The 17,833-nt window shown below is 35.6% G+C and overlaps 1 protein-coding gene across 2 annotated transcripts; it reads left to right on the top strand.

The window, feature by feature from the left end:
• The first annotated feature begins 519 nt into the window (after positions 1 to 519).
• On the top strand, positions 520 to 17,589 carry LOC127630959 (tyrosine-protein kinase ZAP-70-like). Of its 2 annotated transcripts, none has more exons than XM_052108867.1 (13): positions 520 to 772; positions 8,980 to 9,416; positions 10,332 to 10,492; positions 10,789 to 10,927; positions 11,957 to 12,041; positions 12,246 to 12,262; positions 12,366 to 12,405; positions 14,243 to 14,441; positions 14,635 to 14,841; positions 15,000 to 15,192; positions 16,433 to 16,573; positions 16,683 to 16,795; positions 16,940 to 17,589. In XM_052108867.1, exons 2-13 carry the CDS (start codon positions 9,015 to 9,017, stop codon positions 17,055 to 17,057), a joined length of 1,815 nt encoding a protein of 604 aa, XP_051964827.1. In that variant the 5' UTR covers positions 520 to 772; positions 8,980 to 9,014; the 3' UTR covers positions 17,058 to 17,589. The 2 variants fall into 2 exon arrangements, with proteins under 2 accessions (XP_051964827.1, XP_051964826.1); XM_052108866.1 differs by lacking the exon at positions 520 to 772 and adding an exon at positions 913 to 1,147.
• Positions 17,590 to 17,833: the final 244 nt, after the last annotated feature.

The raw sequence follows: 17,833 nt of genomic DNA, 5'->3' as shown, positions 1-17,833 counted from the left end.
CGCTGAAGAGAAGAACTGAGTTCTGCTTGCGCGTCGGTTATGTTCGATTCCCAACTGAATCGGGTCTTTTGAAACCAGTTCTTTTTAACGATTCGATCAAACCGTTCCTTAAATCACTCGACTGGGAGAACATTGTTTGGGCATAATAAACAACGAAATATTTCATATAAGCTAATCGAAAATTGCCCGTATTTGGTTTAACATTTTCAACTACAAAACTAAAATTGAAAACCCGCGCGATGACTTCTGACAACGCTCCAGAACAATGACTCAATCGAATCTTTTTTATTATTATTATTATTGTTGAATCGGTTCATTTGAAATTAACCGTCCGAAAGAACCGATTCGCTCAAATGAATCGTACTTCCTCGTGCTACTGTGCTCTCTGCACAAGGAACTCGCAGTAAGTCCGACCAGCAATAACAGACGCCGAACGCAGGGAGGAGCCACCACAAAGAACAATCGCACCGTTACATTTGATTTGATGCGCTCGTGTTAAGGGCCCCTCAAAGGGGGCCACCTAGATCACCTGTTGGATATCGGATATTTTGTGTAGTAGGCTAGCCTACTAAAACTGTATGATGCAATGTCTTTAGAAGATCGTTTTAATACTTCAAATATGTTGTTCAAATGCCTTATAGAGTGCATAAACTAACTGAATATAAAATATATTAACATATTTCTTCTAACTGTTTAGGCATAGTCTGGAGTGGGGCTTTTTGAAGCAGTCACATCCCAAGACAGCACATCAGACTTTGCTGACTGTGAGAATGTGAGTTAAAATTTCTAAGAAGCCTAAAGGGAATGCAAATTCTACTGATTCTAACAGCCCACACAGTTCACCTGTGTGTGCACAAAAACACACAAACACAGACACATGATCACACAGACACACGTTTTCTCTCAGGATCACACACACAGAGAGAGAGAGAGAAGAGAGAGAGAGAGACAGATACAGATACTAAAACTTGGCAAGCGTAGAAGCCATCTGGCAAACAAGCCAGATCAGAGAACTTCATCACTTCAGCAGACTAAATACATTTGTTATATCTTTCCTTTACAAATTTCATCCGTGCCGGGTCTCCTCTCTTTTCTTTCTCTCTCTTTCTTTCTTTCCCTCTCCCCTGGATTACATCTACAGGCCACGGTGAGTGTTTAATAAGATTATTCTGTCTTTTTTTTTTTTTTTTTTTGTCTCTGTCTGCCAAAGACGTCTGTTCTTATCTTATCCCGAGACAAATTCACAAACTTTCAAAGATGATCAAAATGTCAGACTTGTATAAAGTGCAAATGAGGTGAGATGTTAAAGAAATGTTGCTGGCAACTCGCTAATGTAGGTTCAACCGGTCAAATACCACTCAGACAGATAACTTTTGCAGTAAATTGAGACAGTAGATATCATTCTAATTTGAAACATCCTGCTGGCATATTTGAATGTGTGCTTCGCAACTTTCATGAGAGCAATCTAAGCAGATTTGTCATGTAAAGTTTGTAATATTTATTGTAATATAAAAAGTTATTTTAGTTGTAATTGTGCAGTCTACAACAGTTTTTGAATTAAATGTTTTATGATTTGATCATTATAGAAAGTAATAGATATAATAATATATCCCGCATGTATGTATATGTATATATTTATGTGTGTGTATATATATATATATATATATATATATATATATATACACACACACACAGGATTGGGGAGTAACGGAATGTAACAGGATTACGTATTTAAAATACAAACTTTAAGTAACTGTATTTCACTACAGTTACAATTTAAATAATTGGTAATTAGTATTTTGATTACTAAAGAGATTACTTGGCATTTTATTGTCATGCATTTCATTTAATATTTAGTCCTTTCAGATGGAAAACATTTATACATATAAATGATGCTATCCAAAGTGCATTTGAACAGTGGTGAAACACTTTCTTATGATGTGTTACATTCATACGAGCAGACAGAGAAGTAAGTTTAAAGTAATTTTGGAGCAGAAGAAATAGAAATAAACCGTGTGTAAATTGTCAGCTTTACACTAAGCTAAAATGCTTTTCTAGCCATTTTACATGCACATTACCAGACACGATCATATTTTGTTATCAAGAAAATTCACGTTGGATCATAATTTCCTTTTTTCTAGTAAGACCTTTGATATTATTGCAAAAATCTTATTCTTGATAATAATTTTTGTATTTTTTTCCTGTAAAAATATCTAAAAATCCTTAAAACAAGATCACATTTATTTGTCAGAGAATGTATTTTTAACAGGTGTATTTTGTTTTTATAGTAAAAACAAGTGAAAAAATGTACCAGTGCTGAAGAAGTAATCCAAAGTATTTAGAATACATTACTGAACTTGAGTAATCGAATGGAATACATTACAAATTACATTTTACAGCATGTATTCTGTAATCTGTAGTGGAATACATTTCAAAAGTAACCCTCTCAACCCTGTGTGTGTGTATATATATATATATATATATATATATATATATATATATATATATATATATATATATATATATATATAATGTGCATCTGGTCAGTTCATAATCCATTAATTCATTTTGCTAGTTTATATAAAATCTGCTTTAAATTAATTTAGAAGGGCAACATGTGCCTCAGCAAAGATAAAATAGAGTCACTCTAAGCCACAGAGCAGCACATCTAGTATCTTGTGGCTTCAGAGACGAACATTAAATATTTATTAAGCAGCTGAACAGGTGCTAAAGATCTGCAAAGCTCCACACCAGATGTTGTAAATTACTTTCAAGCTACAGTAATGTGAAATTGTATTTTGCAAGTTTATTTATATTCGACATTGAAGATGAGAGTAAAGGTTTTTGTATAAAACTTTCACAACTACTTTTTGACAGTCACATTATTTAAATAAATGATGGGACAAAACAGGTAACACTTCATACAGTTTAGTGTGTTTAAAAGTTTACCAGTGTGATTTTTTACCAGTGTGATTAGAATTTTTTTTTACCACAAAGCACTATGTAGTAGTGCACTGAAACAAAACTGCTCTGTTTGGTGGCAAGAATCCAGCCTTTTTTCACTATCCAAATACCCATGGTTTTTGAGTGTTCCTGTGAGACGTCTAAATATGGGCAAAATGTCAAGCAAAGTTGGCGTAGAAAATGAGAAATAATCACAAAAATCAGAGCAGTCTTGAAAAGAACAGAGGTCAAAAGGTCTTTTACGTATAGGAAAGAGAAAGTTTTAGTTTCCATTGTACTTTGCCTGTTTGAACAAATTTTATTTCCATTCAAGGCAGTTGAGATTTTGGACATAAACACAGAAAATGTAGGTGTCATTAAGCAACATAGTTTGAATTCTTCTGTTCAGATTGTTTTGCAAAATCAACATGGAAAATCTGTAGAGCAATGAAACTATTATTGGTTAGTTGGTGCAAATTATTGAACTTAATCTAATGAGCTGAATCAATATTATTTTCTTTAAATTAGGGCTGTCGATTTAACGCGTTAATTCAGTGCGATTCATTTTACAAAAAATTTACGCAATTAATCGCACTGTCCCCGGACCATAATAAGGAAGATTCCTGAGAAATGCAAGCCTGTAGTACCACCTGTTTACTCCAGAGGGCAGTAAGTGAAATTTCAGCTGTATGAGCAACACGTAGTTTATACAATGAAGAAAACACTTCAGTAGGCAGAACAACACAAACATGTGTTACGTTCTTGCGTTCAAAACACTTGATGGAGCGCAAAAACGAACTAAGAGATCTCAAGATGTGTTTGAAGACTGAGTATTAAACTATATTTAACTTGAAACAGTGATCTAAACATTTTATGTTTATTACAATGCACCCGAGACGCTACACAAGCATATCTGACGAAGGTGTAAATTGACAGGCTCTTAAACAAGCCCTCATAATAAATCTCCAACTGATTGACAAATTCACTTGTGAAATGGATTGCTGTGAACTGTGTGCCAATGATTGGCTTATGTTCAATAATATGATAGTAAACAATACATTGTATTCTAAAGCCGCTTTTTGTATTGTCTTATCAATGATTAACTCTTCTGCCACAGGAATGTAATGCATTTTAATTATCTGAATATTTTTTATTATATATATATATATATATATATATATATATATATATATATATATATATATATATAATTTTTTAATATTTAAAGATAACTATGTATAATTATATATTTATATAAATATGTATAATCATTATATATTGAATTATTGTACCAGTCTTTAAACCAGTCTCCAGCAAGTGGTCCACTTTTAGGACCGTGACGATTGCTGATATTTCCAAATTGGTGACCAGGATGAAGCCATCTTCCTGTTCATCGGACGTCATCCCTTTTAGATTATTCCAAAAAGTGTTTAAAGAAATTGGCCCTTGTGTAACTAAAATGGTTAACCGCTCGCTGTCTACTGGCGTTTTTCCAGATGCTTTTACGCATGCTATAGTGAAACCGTTACTAAAGAAGGCAGGTTTGGACCCGTCGGATTTTAATAGTTTTAGGCCTATTTCTAAGCTCCCATTTTTATCCAAGATCATTGAGAAGGTAGTCTGCGAACAGTTGACATTTTTCCTGGACAAAAGTAACATCCATGAGCCATTTCAGTCAGGTTTTCGTAAACAACACTCTACAGAAACGGCTTTACTGAAAGTGTCAAATGACATTATGATGTCTGCTGATTCTGGAAAACACACTGTTCTGGTTCTCTTGGATCTGTCCTCAGCCTTTGATACCGTCGACCACCAGGTTTTGCTGAAAAGATTAAGGGACCAAGTAGGGCTGTCAGGGTCAGTTCTGCAGTGGTTCACTTCATATTTATCTGGGCGTAGTTTCAGTGTTACAGCTAACCAAATTAGGTCTGAGTCTGCGGCCTTGCTCTGTGGAGTGCCTCAAGGCTCCGTACTGGGTCCTGTTTTATTTTTGTTGTATTTGATCCCGTTGGGAAAGATCATACAAAGGTTCAGTGATGTTTCTTTTCACTTGTTTGCTGATGATATCCAACTTTACTGCTGCTTTAAGCCGTCAGATATCTGTAAGTTAAACTCCTTGCTCCTTTGTCTTGTGGAAATAAAAAAATGGCTAAGTGACAACTCCCTGCAGCTAAATGCAGACAAAACAGAAACACTGATCATTGCCCCGGAGGTTGCAATCCCTGGGATTAAACAATACTTGGGTGATCTAGGCCAGTCTGCTAAGCCAAGACTTAGAAATTTGGGAGTTATCCTGGACAAAGACATGTCATTAGTGCATCACTGCAAGCAGCTGACGAGAGACTGCTTCTTTCAATTAAGGAAAATCTCGAAACATAGAAATATGGATTCACAAAATGATTTGGAGCTTATCATTCATGCCTTTGTGTCTTCGCGTTTAGACTATTGCAATAGTTTATTTTCATGCCTAAACCAAAAGGAGCTCTCTCGACTGCAATTACTGCAAAACTCTGCAGCCAGAATTTTAACACGTACAAATAGGAGGTCTCATATATCCCCTATCCTAAAAGAACTTCACTGGCTACCAGTGTATAATAGGATACATTTTAAAATTTTGGTTTTAGTTTTCAGAGCTTTGCATGGTCAGGCACCTCCCTATATTAGTGACTTGATTCAGCGTTATACTCCTGTGCGTGCTTTGAGGTCTGTGGATCAGAACCTGTTGATGGTTCCACGCACTCGCTATCGTACTAGAGGTGACCGATCTTTTCAGGCTGTTGCCTCTAGGTTGTGGAATGACCTCCCACCGTCTATGCGCTCTCTTGACACTGTTGATGCCTTCAAATGCAGACTAAAGACCCATTTATTTGTTCAGGCTTTTAATTAGCTGCTTGTGGGTTGATATGATCATGTACTGTATATGCTTTTATTGTGTGTATTTTATTATATAAATGTTTTAGTTGTGAAGCACTTTGTGGCCTTATACCTGTGAAAGGTGCTATATAAATAAACTTTTACTTACTTATTGTTATATGAGGGGCTTTCTCAGCAAATATTTGTATATGTGATTAATCATGATTAATTAATCGGGACACCATGTAATTAATTAGATTTAAAAAAAATTACGATTGACAGCCCTACTTTAAATTCATCTTCTCAAAAAATTTAGCAACCCAAAGTAAGAGCATATGCCTCAATGCACTAATACAGATGTGATCTCTCAGATATTTTTAGCATTACAAAGACAATTTCAAAGCTCCTTTATAGATTCAACAGTGAATGCACATCTCGAATAGTTGCTTGTGAACTCTGTTACGGAAGAGATGGTGTTTTGATGAGGCCCGCCGCAATGCCGTCCCCCCTTTCACACCGGAAAATAATTTTTAGCCAACAGATTATAAATTTCCATTACATTTTCTCCTGAAAATTGATAAATCTCTCTTAAAGTTATCTTCAGCCTCTCAAAGTACATGTTAAACTAGGAGGCCTAACTGGTTACTACAACATCTATTGCATTATAATGCGCATGACCGATCTTCAAGCTGGTGTCATAAACAAACCTGAATCAATAATTTTGTTTTTCATTTGTAACATGAAGTTACTGTTTAATTTCACTTTTACGATAAACGTTGTAAGATAAAAGTTATAGCTCACTCAGAAATTTAAAATTCTGTCCCCATTTACATGTTGTTCTAAACCTGTATGACTTTATTTCTTCCGTGGACCAGAAAAAGAGAAGTCCTTAGTTACTATTCACTTTCATTGTATGAAAAAAAGCAATGCTAGTGAATGGTGACTGAAGGGATAATTCAGCCTAACATCTCCTTTGGTGTTCCACTGATGAAAGAAAATCATGCAGGTTTGGAAAAACATCATGGTGAGAATGTTGACAGAATTTTCATGTTTGGGTAAATGTTGGGTGAATGTGTGTGTGTCATACATCTCCCCATAGACAGCACAATGTCCCCCAGTGTCTTTGCTGTGGCCTGTGGTGGTTTAAGACAATATGTGCATGTGGCTGTGTCAGGGTCTTTCTCTGTGTCTGTAACTGTTGTCGACCAATAAATGTGGGCAGCTGAACACCTGTGTGTCCAGGAAACTGTGGTTTAAATCAAAGGTAGAAATGGAGCAATGTCAGACTAGGGTTTTCCAACTGTTGTTGGTCGGTCCATATGATGCCACATCAGGAGGACATGTGCCCTTCTCTCTAGTAGACGTTGTCAGATCATTTGCATTAAACCATTGAAACTAAAGCGTGAGGCGTTGGGAGGAATAGGGATTTTTTTAGTTATGTTTTGTTTTGTTTTATCATACTCAACAGCAAATGATGTCTGTAGTACTATGTTTTTTCACTTTGTGGTTAAAAACAGGCCTATATGTTTCATCATTGACCTCTCTTTCTCCTACACAGCCATATCATTCAGCCACTGGAAAATATTCATCACTACATAGAGATTCTTTATACTGTATGTCTGTAGTTGTATAGATGCATGTTCAAAGGACCCACAATTGCATCTTTGTGACTTTCTGGTATCTATAAGCACCACTAAGGTCAAACACTAGCACTCATTTAGCAAGCACCAAATGCAAGTAAAAATTAGACTTCACAAGTAAATAAAAGAGTTACTTAACAGTGGCTGGTATCTTTATAAGAAACAGCAACTTAATATTAAGACTGCTGATTTAAAACATTAATTTGTTGTGATTAACTATATAGAAAATAACATAAAAATAGTCCAATTAATCATCCCACCATTATATAGAATATTCCTAATAACAGAGCAATTCAAACTGTATTTGCCACCTGTTTTTGTGAGCCTCAATCAGCAGGGGGCAGTAAGTGCAACACCAGCTGGACAGATAACAAACTGACAGCTGATCAAAGACAGAGTGAAGGGCTCTCAAGAAGTATTTTTTAGTTTTTGTTTCAAACTACATTTAATTTGACACAGCTTCCTTAAAGTTGCACTCAGTAATTCTTCTCCTCATCAAAAAATGTTTACTCCTCAAAAATCAAGACCATTCACATAATATGAGGAGTCATATCAGTAACCTTTTAAAAGCTGTCTTTTTCCACATAGAGGGTCTACTCATGGGGGCTGCCATGTTGGAATCACATGACCAAACAAAAACTACCCACTTAATCTCAGTACACCAGACACTTTTACTGTGATTAGTGATGATGATTATTTAATTTTTTTTACAATGGCATCTGTAACTGAAACATCTTTATTTGGACACCAATGGTTTTGTGACAAGTGCAGTTTTACAGAGACTTGGAGAATGGCTCACCTCGTATATGATGCTGCTAGTAATTATTTAATAAATAATAATAATAATAATGTAAAATACAGTTTCATGGCCAAAAATAAATGTTTATGTTTGAACCTTTTTTTTTTTTAATTATTATTCACTTGCCATTGGCAGGTGTTGAAAAGGGTTCATTTTGCATCCAGCATTCAACACCTTAAATTTGCTTCTTCTTTTAAATTTTCTCCCTGTCCTTCGCAAATATGTTTTTTAAGCAAAGCATGTGTCTGTTGAAAAGGCTTAAGAATGTTCTTGAAGCATCAGCACCTGTGTAGGGTGAAGGGCTTGTCATATAAGAGCTGGCGGGGGCGGGGAAGGATATGTCAAAGTTTCCTGTTGTGGTGATTCGAACCGAATGTGAGACTTTGCCGGTTGCAAAGCAACACTAAAGCACCCAGCGCCAACCACCAACTTCACATGCATGTCATTAAGCTACACACCTATACATAATACTTTGTATTTAGAATGGGTGACATAACGCCTAATTCCTTTGGTTGTGTATGAAGGGCCTTCAAATGCAAATCTATATGTGTAAGAGAAAAAGAAAGAGATAAAAAAGAGGGAGAGATCTTTCAGAAGGGAAACATCCTCCCACATCCCACATCAGCATAAAACATGCTCACAACACATTGCCACATTTGTTCCTTCTTATCAGCTGCTTCAATCACACTCACTCACTCTCTTTTTCTTTCTTTCTCTGTCTCTCGAAAATCATCATTTTCACAGCTCCTGATCTGTGAAACAACCTCCTCACTGCCATCATGGCCGACCCTGCCGAGGAGCTCCCGTTTTTTTATGGCAGCATCAGTCGCTTGGAGGCTGAGGAGCATCTGAAGCTGGCCGGCATGGGAGACGGCCTCTTCCTCATGCGACAGTGCCTCCGTAGCCTGGGCGGCTATGTCCTTTCCATGGTCTGGAACCTGGAGTTCTACCACTACTCCATAGAGAAACAGTTGAACGGCACATATTGTATTGCAGGTGGAAAGTCTCATTGTGGACCTGCTGAGCTTTGTGAATATTACAGTAAAGACCCAGACGGGCTAATGTGCACCTTGAGAAAGCCTTGCCTGCGATCAGCCGATACACAAATCAAGAAGGGTGTGTTTGACAGCTTAAAAGACAATATGCTTAGAGAATATGTGCGTCACACCTGGAACTTGGAGGTAAGACTGTGTAAACGTTTCAAACCAGAAGAAATGTAAAAAAAAAAGGCATTTCTGAATTCTTGATTTTTATTGGTTGACAAATGTTCCAAGGTGTTTATTAATTTTTAGAATCTGCACAGCTGTGCAGTAGTTTCAGGTTTTTTGTAATCACATTACAGGTCCATTTTACTTTGCCACATTCTTTCTGTAATAGTAGCCACAGCTTGGGTTGTTTTAAGCAAGATACTTAATCGGAGGAGCAAGGAAGTAATTCCACAAACATGAGCGTTTCAGTAAATGAAAACCTGAAAAATTTATTTACTTGTAAACTTGTCTTGATTTACTTTAAACAAATTGAACCATGCTGTTCAAACATAAATAATTGACTTCGAACTGTTGAAATATTGAAAATAATTTAAATGAATTACAGTTAATGTTAATAACGCACAACAATTAATGTTTCAAATCATGGACGCATTACCACCTTGGTGTGCGTTATCCAGAATTCAGTCAATAATTCCTTAAAAAATACATGTACACATCACACAAGTCACTTGCTGTTATCAAAAGCGCGTTTTACTTCACAATATGTCCTAAATTGGATGGTTTGTTTGAAATAGATGCATTTGTTGACATTGTTGACATGCTCCATCAATGGCGAAACTGAAAAAAGTAACCAAACTAACTGGGAACTGGTTTTATTCAAGTCAAAAATATTATTTATCATCACTAAATTAAATTGAATACATATGGTTAGACCAACAAAACTAATTTTAAAGGTTAGATCTGGTAGAAATAGTTCCTAAAGCATTCAATTACAGGTTTACACTTTTTTACAGTGAATGAAAATGCTCGAACAACACAGAAGCTGACTTTTAAATGAGAGAAAACAAATATTTTCTAACCAAAGGGTTTTATGTTACCTTTCTTTAGGGTGAGGCCATGGAGCAAGCCATCATTAGCCAGGCTCCACAGCTAGAGAAACTCATTGCCACCACTGCGCATGAGAAAATGCCCTGGTTCCACGGCAAGATCCCACGGCAGGAGGGCGAGAGACGACTGTATTCTGGAACTCAACCAGATGGAAAGTTCCTGTGAGTAAAGAGCTTGATTACCCAATAGACTTGATAGAATTAAAGCTTTCCCACTACAATAGTATGTAAGGCTTAAGATTATGATAACAAATGGGCAGCTTTTTAAAGACGAAACAAATGATCAATATTGCTATGGAGCAAAGATGGAGTAGGGCCTTCTTCTTAAAACAGAGGGGTGTTTTGGTTCATAACAATGCACTATCAATGGAGTTTAGGGTAAAATAAATGTAATGTGGATGACTATGACAAATAAATATAATAATCTGCAATAATTACTAATTTAATCTTTTTTCCAGCGTCAGAGAGAGAGAAGAATTTGGCACCTACGCGCTGTCATTGACATACGGAAAAACAGTATACCATTATCAGATCTTGCACGACAAATCAGGGAAATATGCAATGCCTGAGGGAACTAAATTTGACACTGTGTGGCAGGTATGTTTTACCCATCAAAGAGTCTGTCACCTCATATTACCTTCTCATGAAATGGGTGAAAAAGGTTAAAACGGTAAAAACATAATATTGTTCACAGGAATGCCACTAGAAGAACTGAACAAAGCTTCTACAACATTACATTTAACATTTATCTACTGTATTAATTATATTTGGTTGCTTTAACACAATGCTTATGACACATGCTTGTTTCTTTATCACAAGTTTACTGTTTACACTGTTTTGGTTCAGTTATTTTGCATAGATGTTTAAAAAGTACAGTATTTTTTGCGCCAATGCTAATGCAACATAAATTAATTTAATTAATAAGCACCTTTCAAACATAATGAGTTGTTTGAGATAGATACAATTAAAGTAAACGTTAAAATATTTTTTTAAAGAAAGTTTCAATTTGTATTCTAGAATAACAGATTTTATATTAAGATCCGCTAAACTAGATATCTAAAAATAGAGATGCTACAGATATTTTGGTAACACTTTACAATAAGCTTCCATTTGTTAACATTATTTAACAACTTTAGATAACATGAACTAACAATGAACAATTATTTTATTGTATGTATTACAGTACATAATACATTACATGTATTAATCTTGGTTAATGTTTATTTTAACATACCAATACTTTTAACAATCAAAAATTGTATTTGTTAACATTAATTAATGCACTTGAACTGATATGAACTAACAATGAACTATTGTAACTAACATTAACAAAGCTTAACTAATGCTGCAATATATATATATATATATATATATATATATATATATATATATATATATATATATATTGTTTATTATAATTGTTTGTTCATGATACCTAATGCATTAACTAATGTCAACAAATGGAACCTTATTGTAAAGTGATATGATATATTTGTAATTAGCAATGATAAAATGTAAAATAGTAATGCATAACCATGCCAAAACTATTTCTCTTATCATATACCCTAAAACAACCTTGTTGTTGTTTTTTTGTTTTTGTAATAATTACATTTCTATGGAGGGTAGCTGGTTGAGTACCTAAAGATGAAGCCAGATGGTCTCGTGACTGTCCTGAGAGAACCGTGTGTCAACCAAAACAATGCACCAATGGGTAATTACTTTCTTCAAATCAAAGTTTGTTTTTATTTGTTTTTCTACAAGTAAACTGCTACTAAACAGTGTATAAGTCATGTGAATATTATACGAATAGACAGAGCTTTAAAGAGTATTTTTTTCATTAAAGGTAGTTTGTGTGAGACAAATTTGTTGAGATTAATACTTTTCTTCCTCTCTTTTTCTTCCATTTCACTTTTAGTCGTCGCAAATGGACCGGTGAGTATAACTGACAAACGTAACCCATGAAACCTAATTTTGAACAAATCTAAGCTTGCTGTTCATGTTGTTGATCATTGGGGGTTCTGTTTGTGCGTTTCAGAGGAGGCTCAGAGGTAATGGATACACACCGCCCCCTATGGGTAAGTTTATAATGGTACAACACGAATGTGAGAACGTTCCAGAGTAAAAAATCAATCAAATATGGCAGATGTTGTATGCACCCTGGTGCAAATAATGGTATATGCTATTTACACCCCAGTGCAAATAGTGTCAGATATTATTTTCACCCAGACCCTAATAGTGGCAGAAACGTTTTGCACCCATATTTAAATACTAGCATACAGTATATGGGCATCACTGAACCGTGATTATTATGTTTATTGTGTTGAGTCCCACAGACACACTATGTTAACCCTTACCCCTAAATCTAACCTTAACCTTACCTTAGAAAAAATAACCTTTTTTTTTTTTTACCATGGTATTTTGTTGTAAATGTACAGTAACCACAAAATGAACCATGATTACAATATTAACAAAATATTACTGTACTAACACAATGGCTCTGCATAAAACTATGTTTTCTGAAACAACAACAACAAAAAAAAAGGATACTACTACAGTATTAGTAATAAAGTGATCACACACGCAATGCCGAACCGCGGGAACGACAGACCCCACGTCTGGATCAAACCCTTCTCTGTACTCGACATTCACCATGACCAAATCAAAGCAATGAAATCAACACATATATATTCATTCTTATCTATTATTTTAAGTTGTATTAAAGGAAATATTAAGAGTGTAAACAGGAAATCAGATGGGAAAAAGTGGGACAAAATACAGATTTGAACCGGGGTCGCTAGAATAACACAACACATTCACACACTGTCTTTACTTTGCTACTGCAGTGAAATCTAATGTATAATCTGACGTATATTCTTGTGGTTTTACCAGATATTGGGGTGCAAATAGCAGAACACTCTGAAAATATAAACTCTGTACAAACAGAATGTATGTCTACTAGTAATAAATCTACAAAATGTTTTTGAACAGGGCTTTCTTGTAGATAAATAGATTACATTTCTGGCCAATACAGACAGTTAAACTTTCTAGAATTGGACCAAGAGTGTGCACAAAAAGCAACTATGGTAACTAACTAAAAACTAAACAAATGATTTACCTTGACCTCTCCAGTTACTTGTTACCATTGGCATATTGCCCAAAAGTCTTATCACCCCTCATGTCTAAACTAATGTTGAAAAAGGTCCAAAAGTCAATAGCACCAAGCAGAATTAAAGGAATATTCCAGGGTCATTACAAGTTAAACTCACTCGACAGCATTTGTTGCATAATATTGATTACCACAAAAATTAATTTTTACTTGCTCCTCATTTTCTTAAAAAAAGCAAAAAATCGGGGATCCAATGAGGCACACACAATGAAAGTGAATGGGACCAATCCATTAACGTTAAAAAATCCACTGTTTCAAAAGTATGTAAGTAAGTTTAAACAATATGCTTGATAACATGTTTTAGTGTGATAAAATCACTTGCTAACCTTTTCCGTGTAAAGTTAGAGCGAATTTTACAGCTTCTTTGCCATGACCATGTAGCCTAATGTCAACAAACCCTAAAATGACTGTAAAAATTATCATTTAAACAACTTTACAGCTCAAATAATACATGAGTTTTTACATAAGAATGAATTTAAGTGCTTTTATAAAATTATACTGTAAATTTCACATTTCTGCCTTTAAACCCTCCAAAAATTGGCCACATTCATTTCCATTTTCAGTACCTCACTGTAACCTCCATTTTTGCTTTTTTAAAGAAAAGGACAGACGAGTCGAAATCTTTGTAGCAATCAACATTATGACACAAATGCTGTTGATTGATTTTAACTTGTATTAAACACAGAATATTCCTTTAATTAGCATTGTAACAACTTCATGGAAGTAACATAAATTGTGTTGCACAGTTCCCAAGCCTTTGGGAGCCGATGGTCCACGACCATCTTTACCTATGGACCATGATGCATTCATCAGCCCTTATGATGATCCAAATGAATGCAAGAAGAAAACACTCTTCATCAAGAGAGACAAGCTCATGATTGACGAGGTCGAGCTCGGATCAGGCAACTTTGGCTGCGTCAAAAAAGGTGTCTTCAAAATGGACAGGTGAGAAAAAGAATAAAAACATTTGTATATTTTCAGTATTATAATAAATCGCCTGGATTAAAAAAATATTTAATTTAAGCATAATAGCTGATTTGGCATAATTTGCCACTAATTCCATAAAATCTACAGATAACTCAATTCAAATATGAACTGGGTTCAAATCTGGATTCAAACACTGTTTTCTCCTGTGTAGCAAACAGATCGATGTGGCCATTAAAGTGCTGAAGAATGAGAATGAGAAATCAGTAAAGGATGAAATGATGCGAGAGGCCCAGATTATGCATCAGCTCAGTGATCCATTCATTGTACGCATGATTGGACTCTGTGAGGCTGAAGCACTCATGCTGGTCATGGAGATGGCCCCTGGTGGTCCACTCAACAAGTTCCTCTCCAGCAAGAAGTGAGTTTATTATACTGTATTATATTATAGAAAAATATATTGAAATATTAAGAGTCAAGGTTAAAACCTTGTTTTGAGCAAAAATAAATAAATCACTCTGTGACCAATAAAATGCATATATTAAAAATGTACTCTGATTTTGTTTTTGTTCCTCTCAGGGACCAGATTACTATGGAAAACATAGTGATGTTGATGCATCAAGTTTCCATGGGGATGAAGTATTTAGAGGGGAGGAACTTTGTGCACAGAGACTTGGCTGCCCGTAATGTACTTTTGGTCAACCAGCAATATGCAAAGATCAGTGATTTCGGCCTCTCCAAAGCACTGGGTGCAGATGACAACTATTACAAGGTGGGGCTACTTTTAGATGTCCACTAAAACAAAAACAAAAAATGATTTGGCTGAACTTGATACAATCATGGATAGTGGTTCTACAAGTGTGAAATGAGTTTTCTTAAATTAAATTACCATGTAATTTCAAGTTAAAAACATCAAGTAGAGGGAAACTACTGCAACTGAATCAAGTACATCTCAAAATAACTCAAATGAAACACTTTTAGTGATATGTTAGCTATTGACAGGAAATGCAACCACCCCCTCCCCCCCTCCCTAAGCATCATACACAAAGCCACATAAAAATATTTAAATAATTTTGTAACATTTACACTCCCTGTTGAATCCCTAGGAACTAGAATTCCTCTGCCAAGTTTCAATTAACCAAACAAAAAATAGTTATGTTGTGCCAATGTAATGGATTAAGTAATCCGGACAATATATTTTTTTGTTGTTGAATTAACTCAGGTAATTTGTGTTCCCTTAGTTACATAAATTTTTTGAGTAATATGAATCTGGGAGGATTGAGTAAATGTAACGATAGTGAAAGTAAATTTTTTAAAAGTGTACTAAATGAGAAACGGGGATAGGGTGTGAAGCTCTGACATCTGAAAGGGGCCTGGAGTAGAATCACTGCTCCTCCGCATTGAAAGGAACCAGTTGAGGTGGTTCGGGCATCCGATTAGGATGCCTCATGGACACCTTCCTGCGGAGGTGTTTCAGGCATTTCCAACTGGGTGGATGCCCAGGGAAAGACCCAGAACTTGCTGGAGGGATTATATGTCTCGGCTGGCCAGGGAATGACTCAGAATCCCCCAGGATGAGCTGTAGGATAAGGCTGGGGAAAAGGACGTATGGGCTACTTTGCTTAGTCTGCTGCCACCACGACCCGTTCCCGGATAAGCAATAGAATATGGATGGATGAATAAATGAGAAACACAGGAGGTTTTAGAATGTCCTGATCAGAACACTATTAAATTGGATTCAAATTAAGATGATTTAGTTGAGTTAGAAAATACTGTTAAATGGAACTTATACCACAATGTGGACTTGCAGCCTCTACCTATATTGTCCCTCTATTTTTATATTGTACTGGAAATGAACTGTATTAACTAATGTATGAGTAGTCCCTATTCCTGTTTCATGGCTAGTCATGGCTAGTCACTGATCCCATAACACCAGTTAGATGCTAGAATGACATCGTTATGAGGTGCAAAATAAAAAAATATTCATTCTGAGTGTGATTTTGTATGTTTAGGCACGCACTGGAGGGAAATGGCCTCTAAAGTGGTACGCGCCGGAGTGCATCCATTTTCACAAGTTTTCCAGCAAAAGTGATGTTTGGAGCTTTGGCATTACGATGTGGGAGGCTTTCACATATGGAGGAAAGCCTTATAAGGTAAACATTCATGATGTGACATTGTGGTCAACCTATTTACAGTAGCTCACAAAGTTAATAAAAATTGCATTATCAACTAAATCCCCCCAACCCCCCACCCCCCATACAGAAAATGAAGGGCCCTGAGGTGATGAGTTTCATTGAAAGTGGTAGTCGTATGGATTGCCCAACTGGATGCCCTGAGGCCATGTATGAACTGATGAAAGACTGCTGGACATACAAGTAAATATAATCTAATGCTTTACATTAGACATGTTTAGTGAGTCTCAGTACAAATACAAGAACAAATGATCTACTTGTGCATATTTTATATATGCTTGTGAATGGCTTAAAGGACTTCTGATATCTGACTCTTGCTATCTGCAGGCATGATGACCGGCCAGGCTTTGCTAAAGTGGAGGAGAAGATGAGAACTTTCTATTACTCCATTGCCAAAAAGATACCGGATTACATGAAAACAGAGAATGAAAAGCCCCCAAAGTGAACAAAGAGACAAATTATTCTGTCTCTTTGATTTGAATGACGGGAGTGAATCTTTTGCAAGGACAGAATGAACGACAATTTAGATTATACTGTATTTGTATTGAGTTACTTTAAAATTAAGTTCATCAAACTCTCTGACAGAGCAATGCAAGTGAACCTTTTTTAATTATTTGCCTGCTACTATCAGTTATAATATTATTTTTGCCATATGAAATTCCATAGTTGGTAAACGAAAGCACCAACAGTATTTCAGATAAAGCGTTACAGTTATCTGCTGACTGATGGATGGCACACATGTATCTTCTTCCCAAACCATTGACATTTTAAAAATGAAAGGACCTCATTTATACAAACTTAAGGTCTTGTTCTTGTTATTTGTCTATGATTGTACAGTACGTTTTCTGTAATTTTCTTAATTTTTTATGAAAATATGTCTGAATTAATTTTATGATGTTTCTGAATCTTTAGAACTTGGAATAAACTGTATATGCTACAAATCTCATGAACAAATACATATTTTGATCACAAATTAATAAATTGCTTTTTTGTGGAAACAGCTCATCACGTAATGAATTGACCTAAATAAAATAATCTCTGGAACATCCCAGCTCTGTAGGTCCTCACAACCTGGTCCAAGACTTTGCAGCACAAAAAGGATATAAAGGCAGCATAAAAGTAATCCATATGACTGCAAATGTAACATGGACATCAAGCATTTAAAATGGATACTGCAGTCCAAATTCAAAATATTGGAGAGAGTTGTCGCCCCGCCCCCTC

The sequence above is a fragment of the Xyrauchen texanus genome, chromosome 37 (assembly GCF_025860055.1).
Source record: "Xyrauchen texanus isolate HMW12.3.18 chromosome 37, RBS_HiC_50CHRs, whole genome shotgun sequence".
In the NCBI taxonomy this organism is placed as follows: domain Eukaryota; kingdom Metazoa; phylum Chordata; class Actinopteri; order Cypriniformes; family Catostomidae; genus Xyrauchen; species Xyrauchen texanus.
This window is presented reverse-complemented; position numbering and strand designations above follow the sequence as displayed.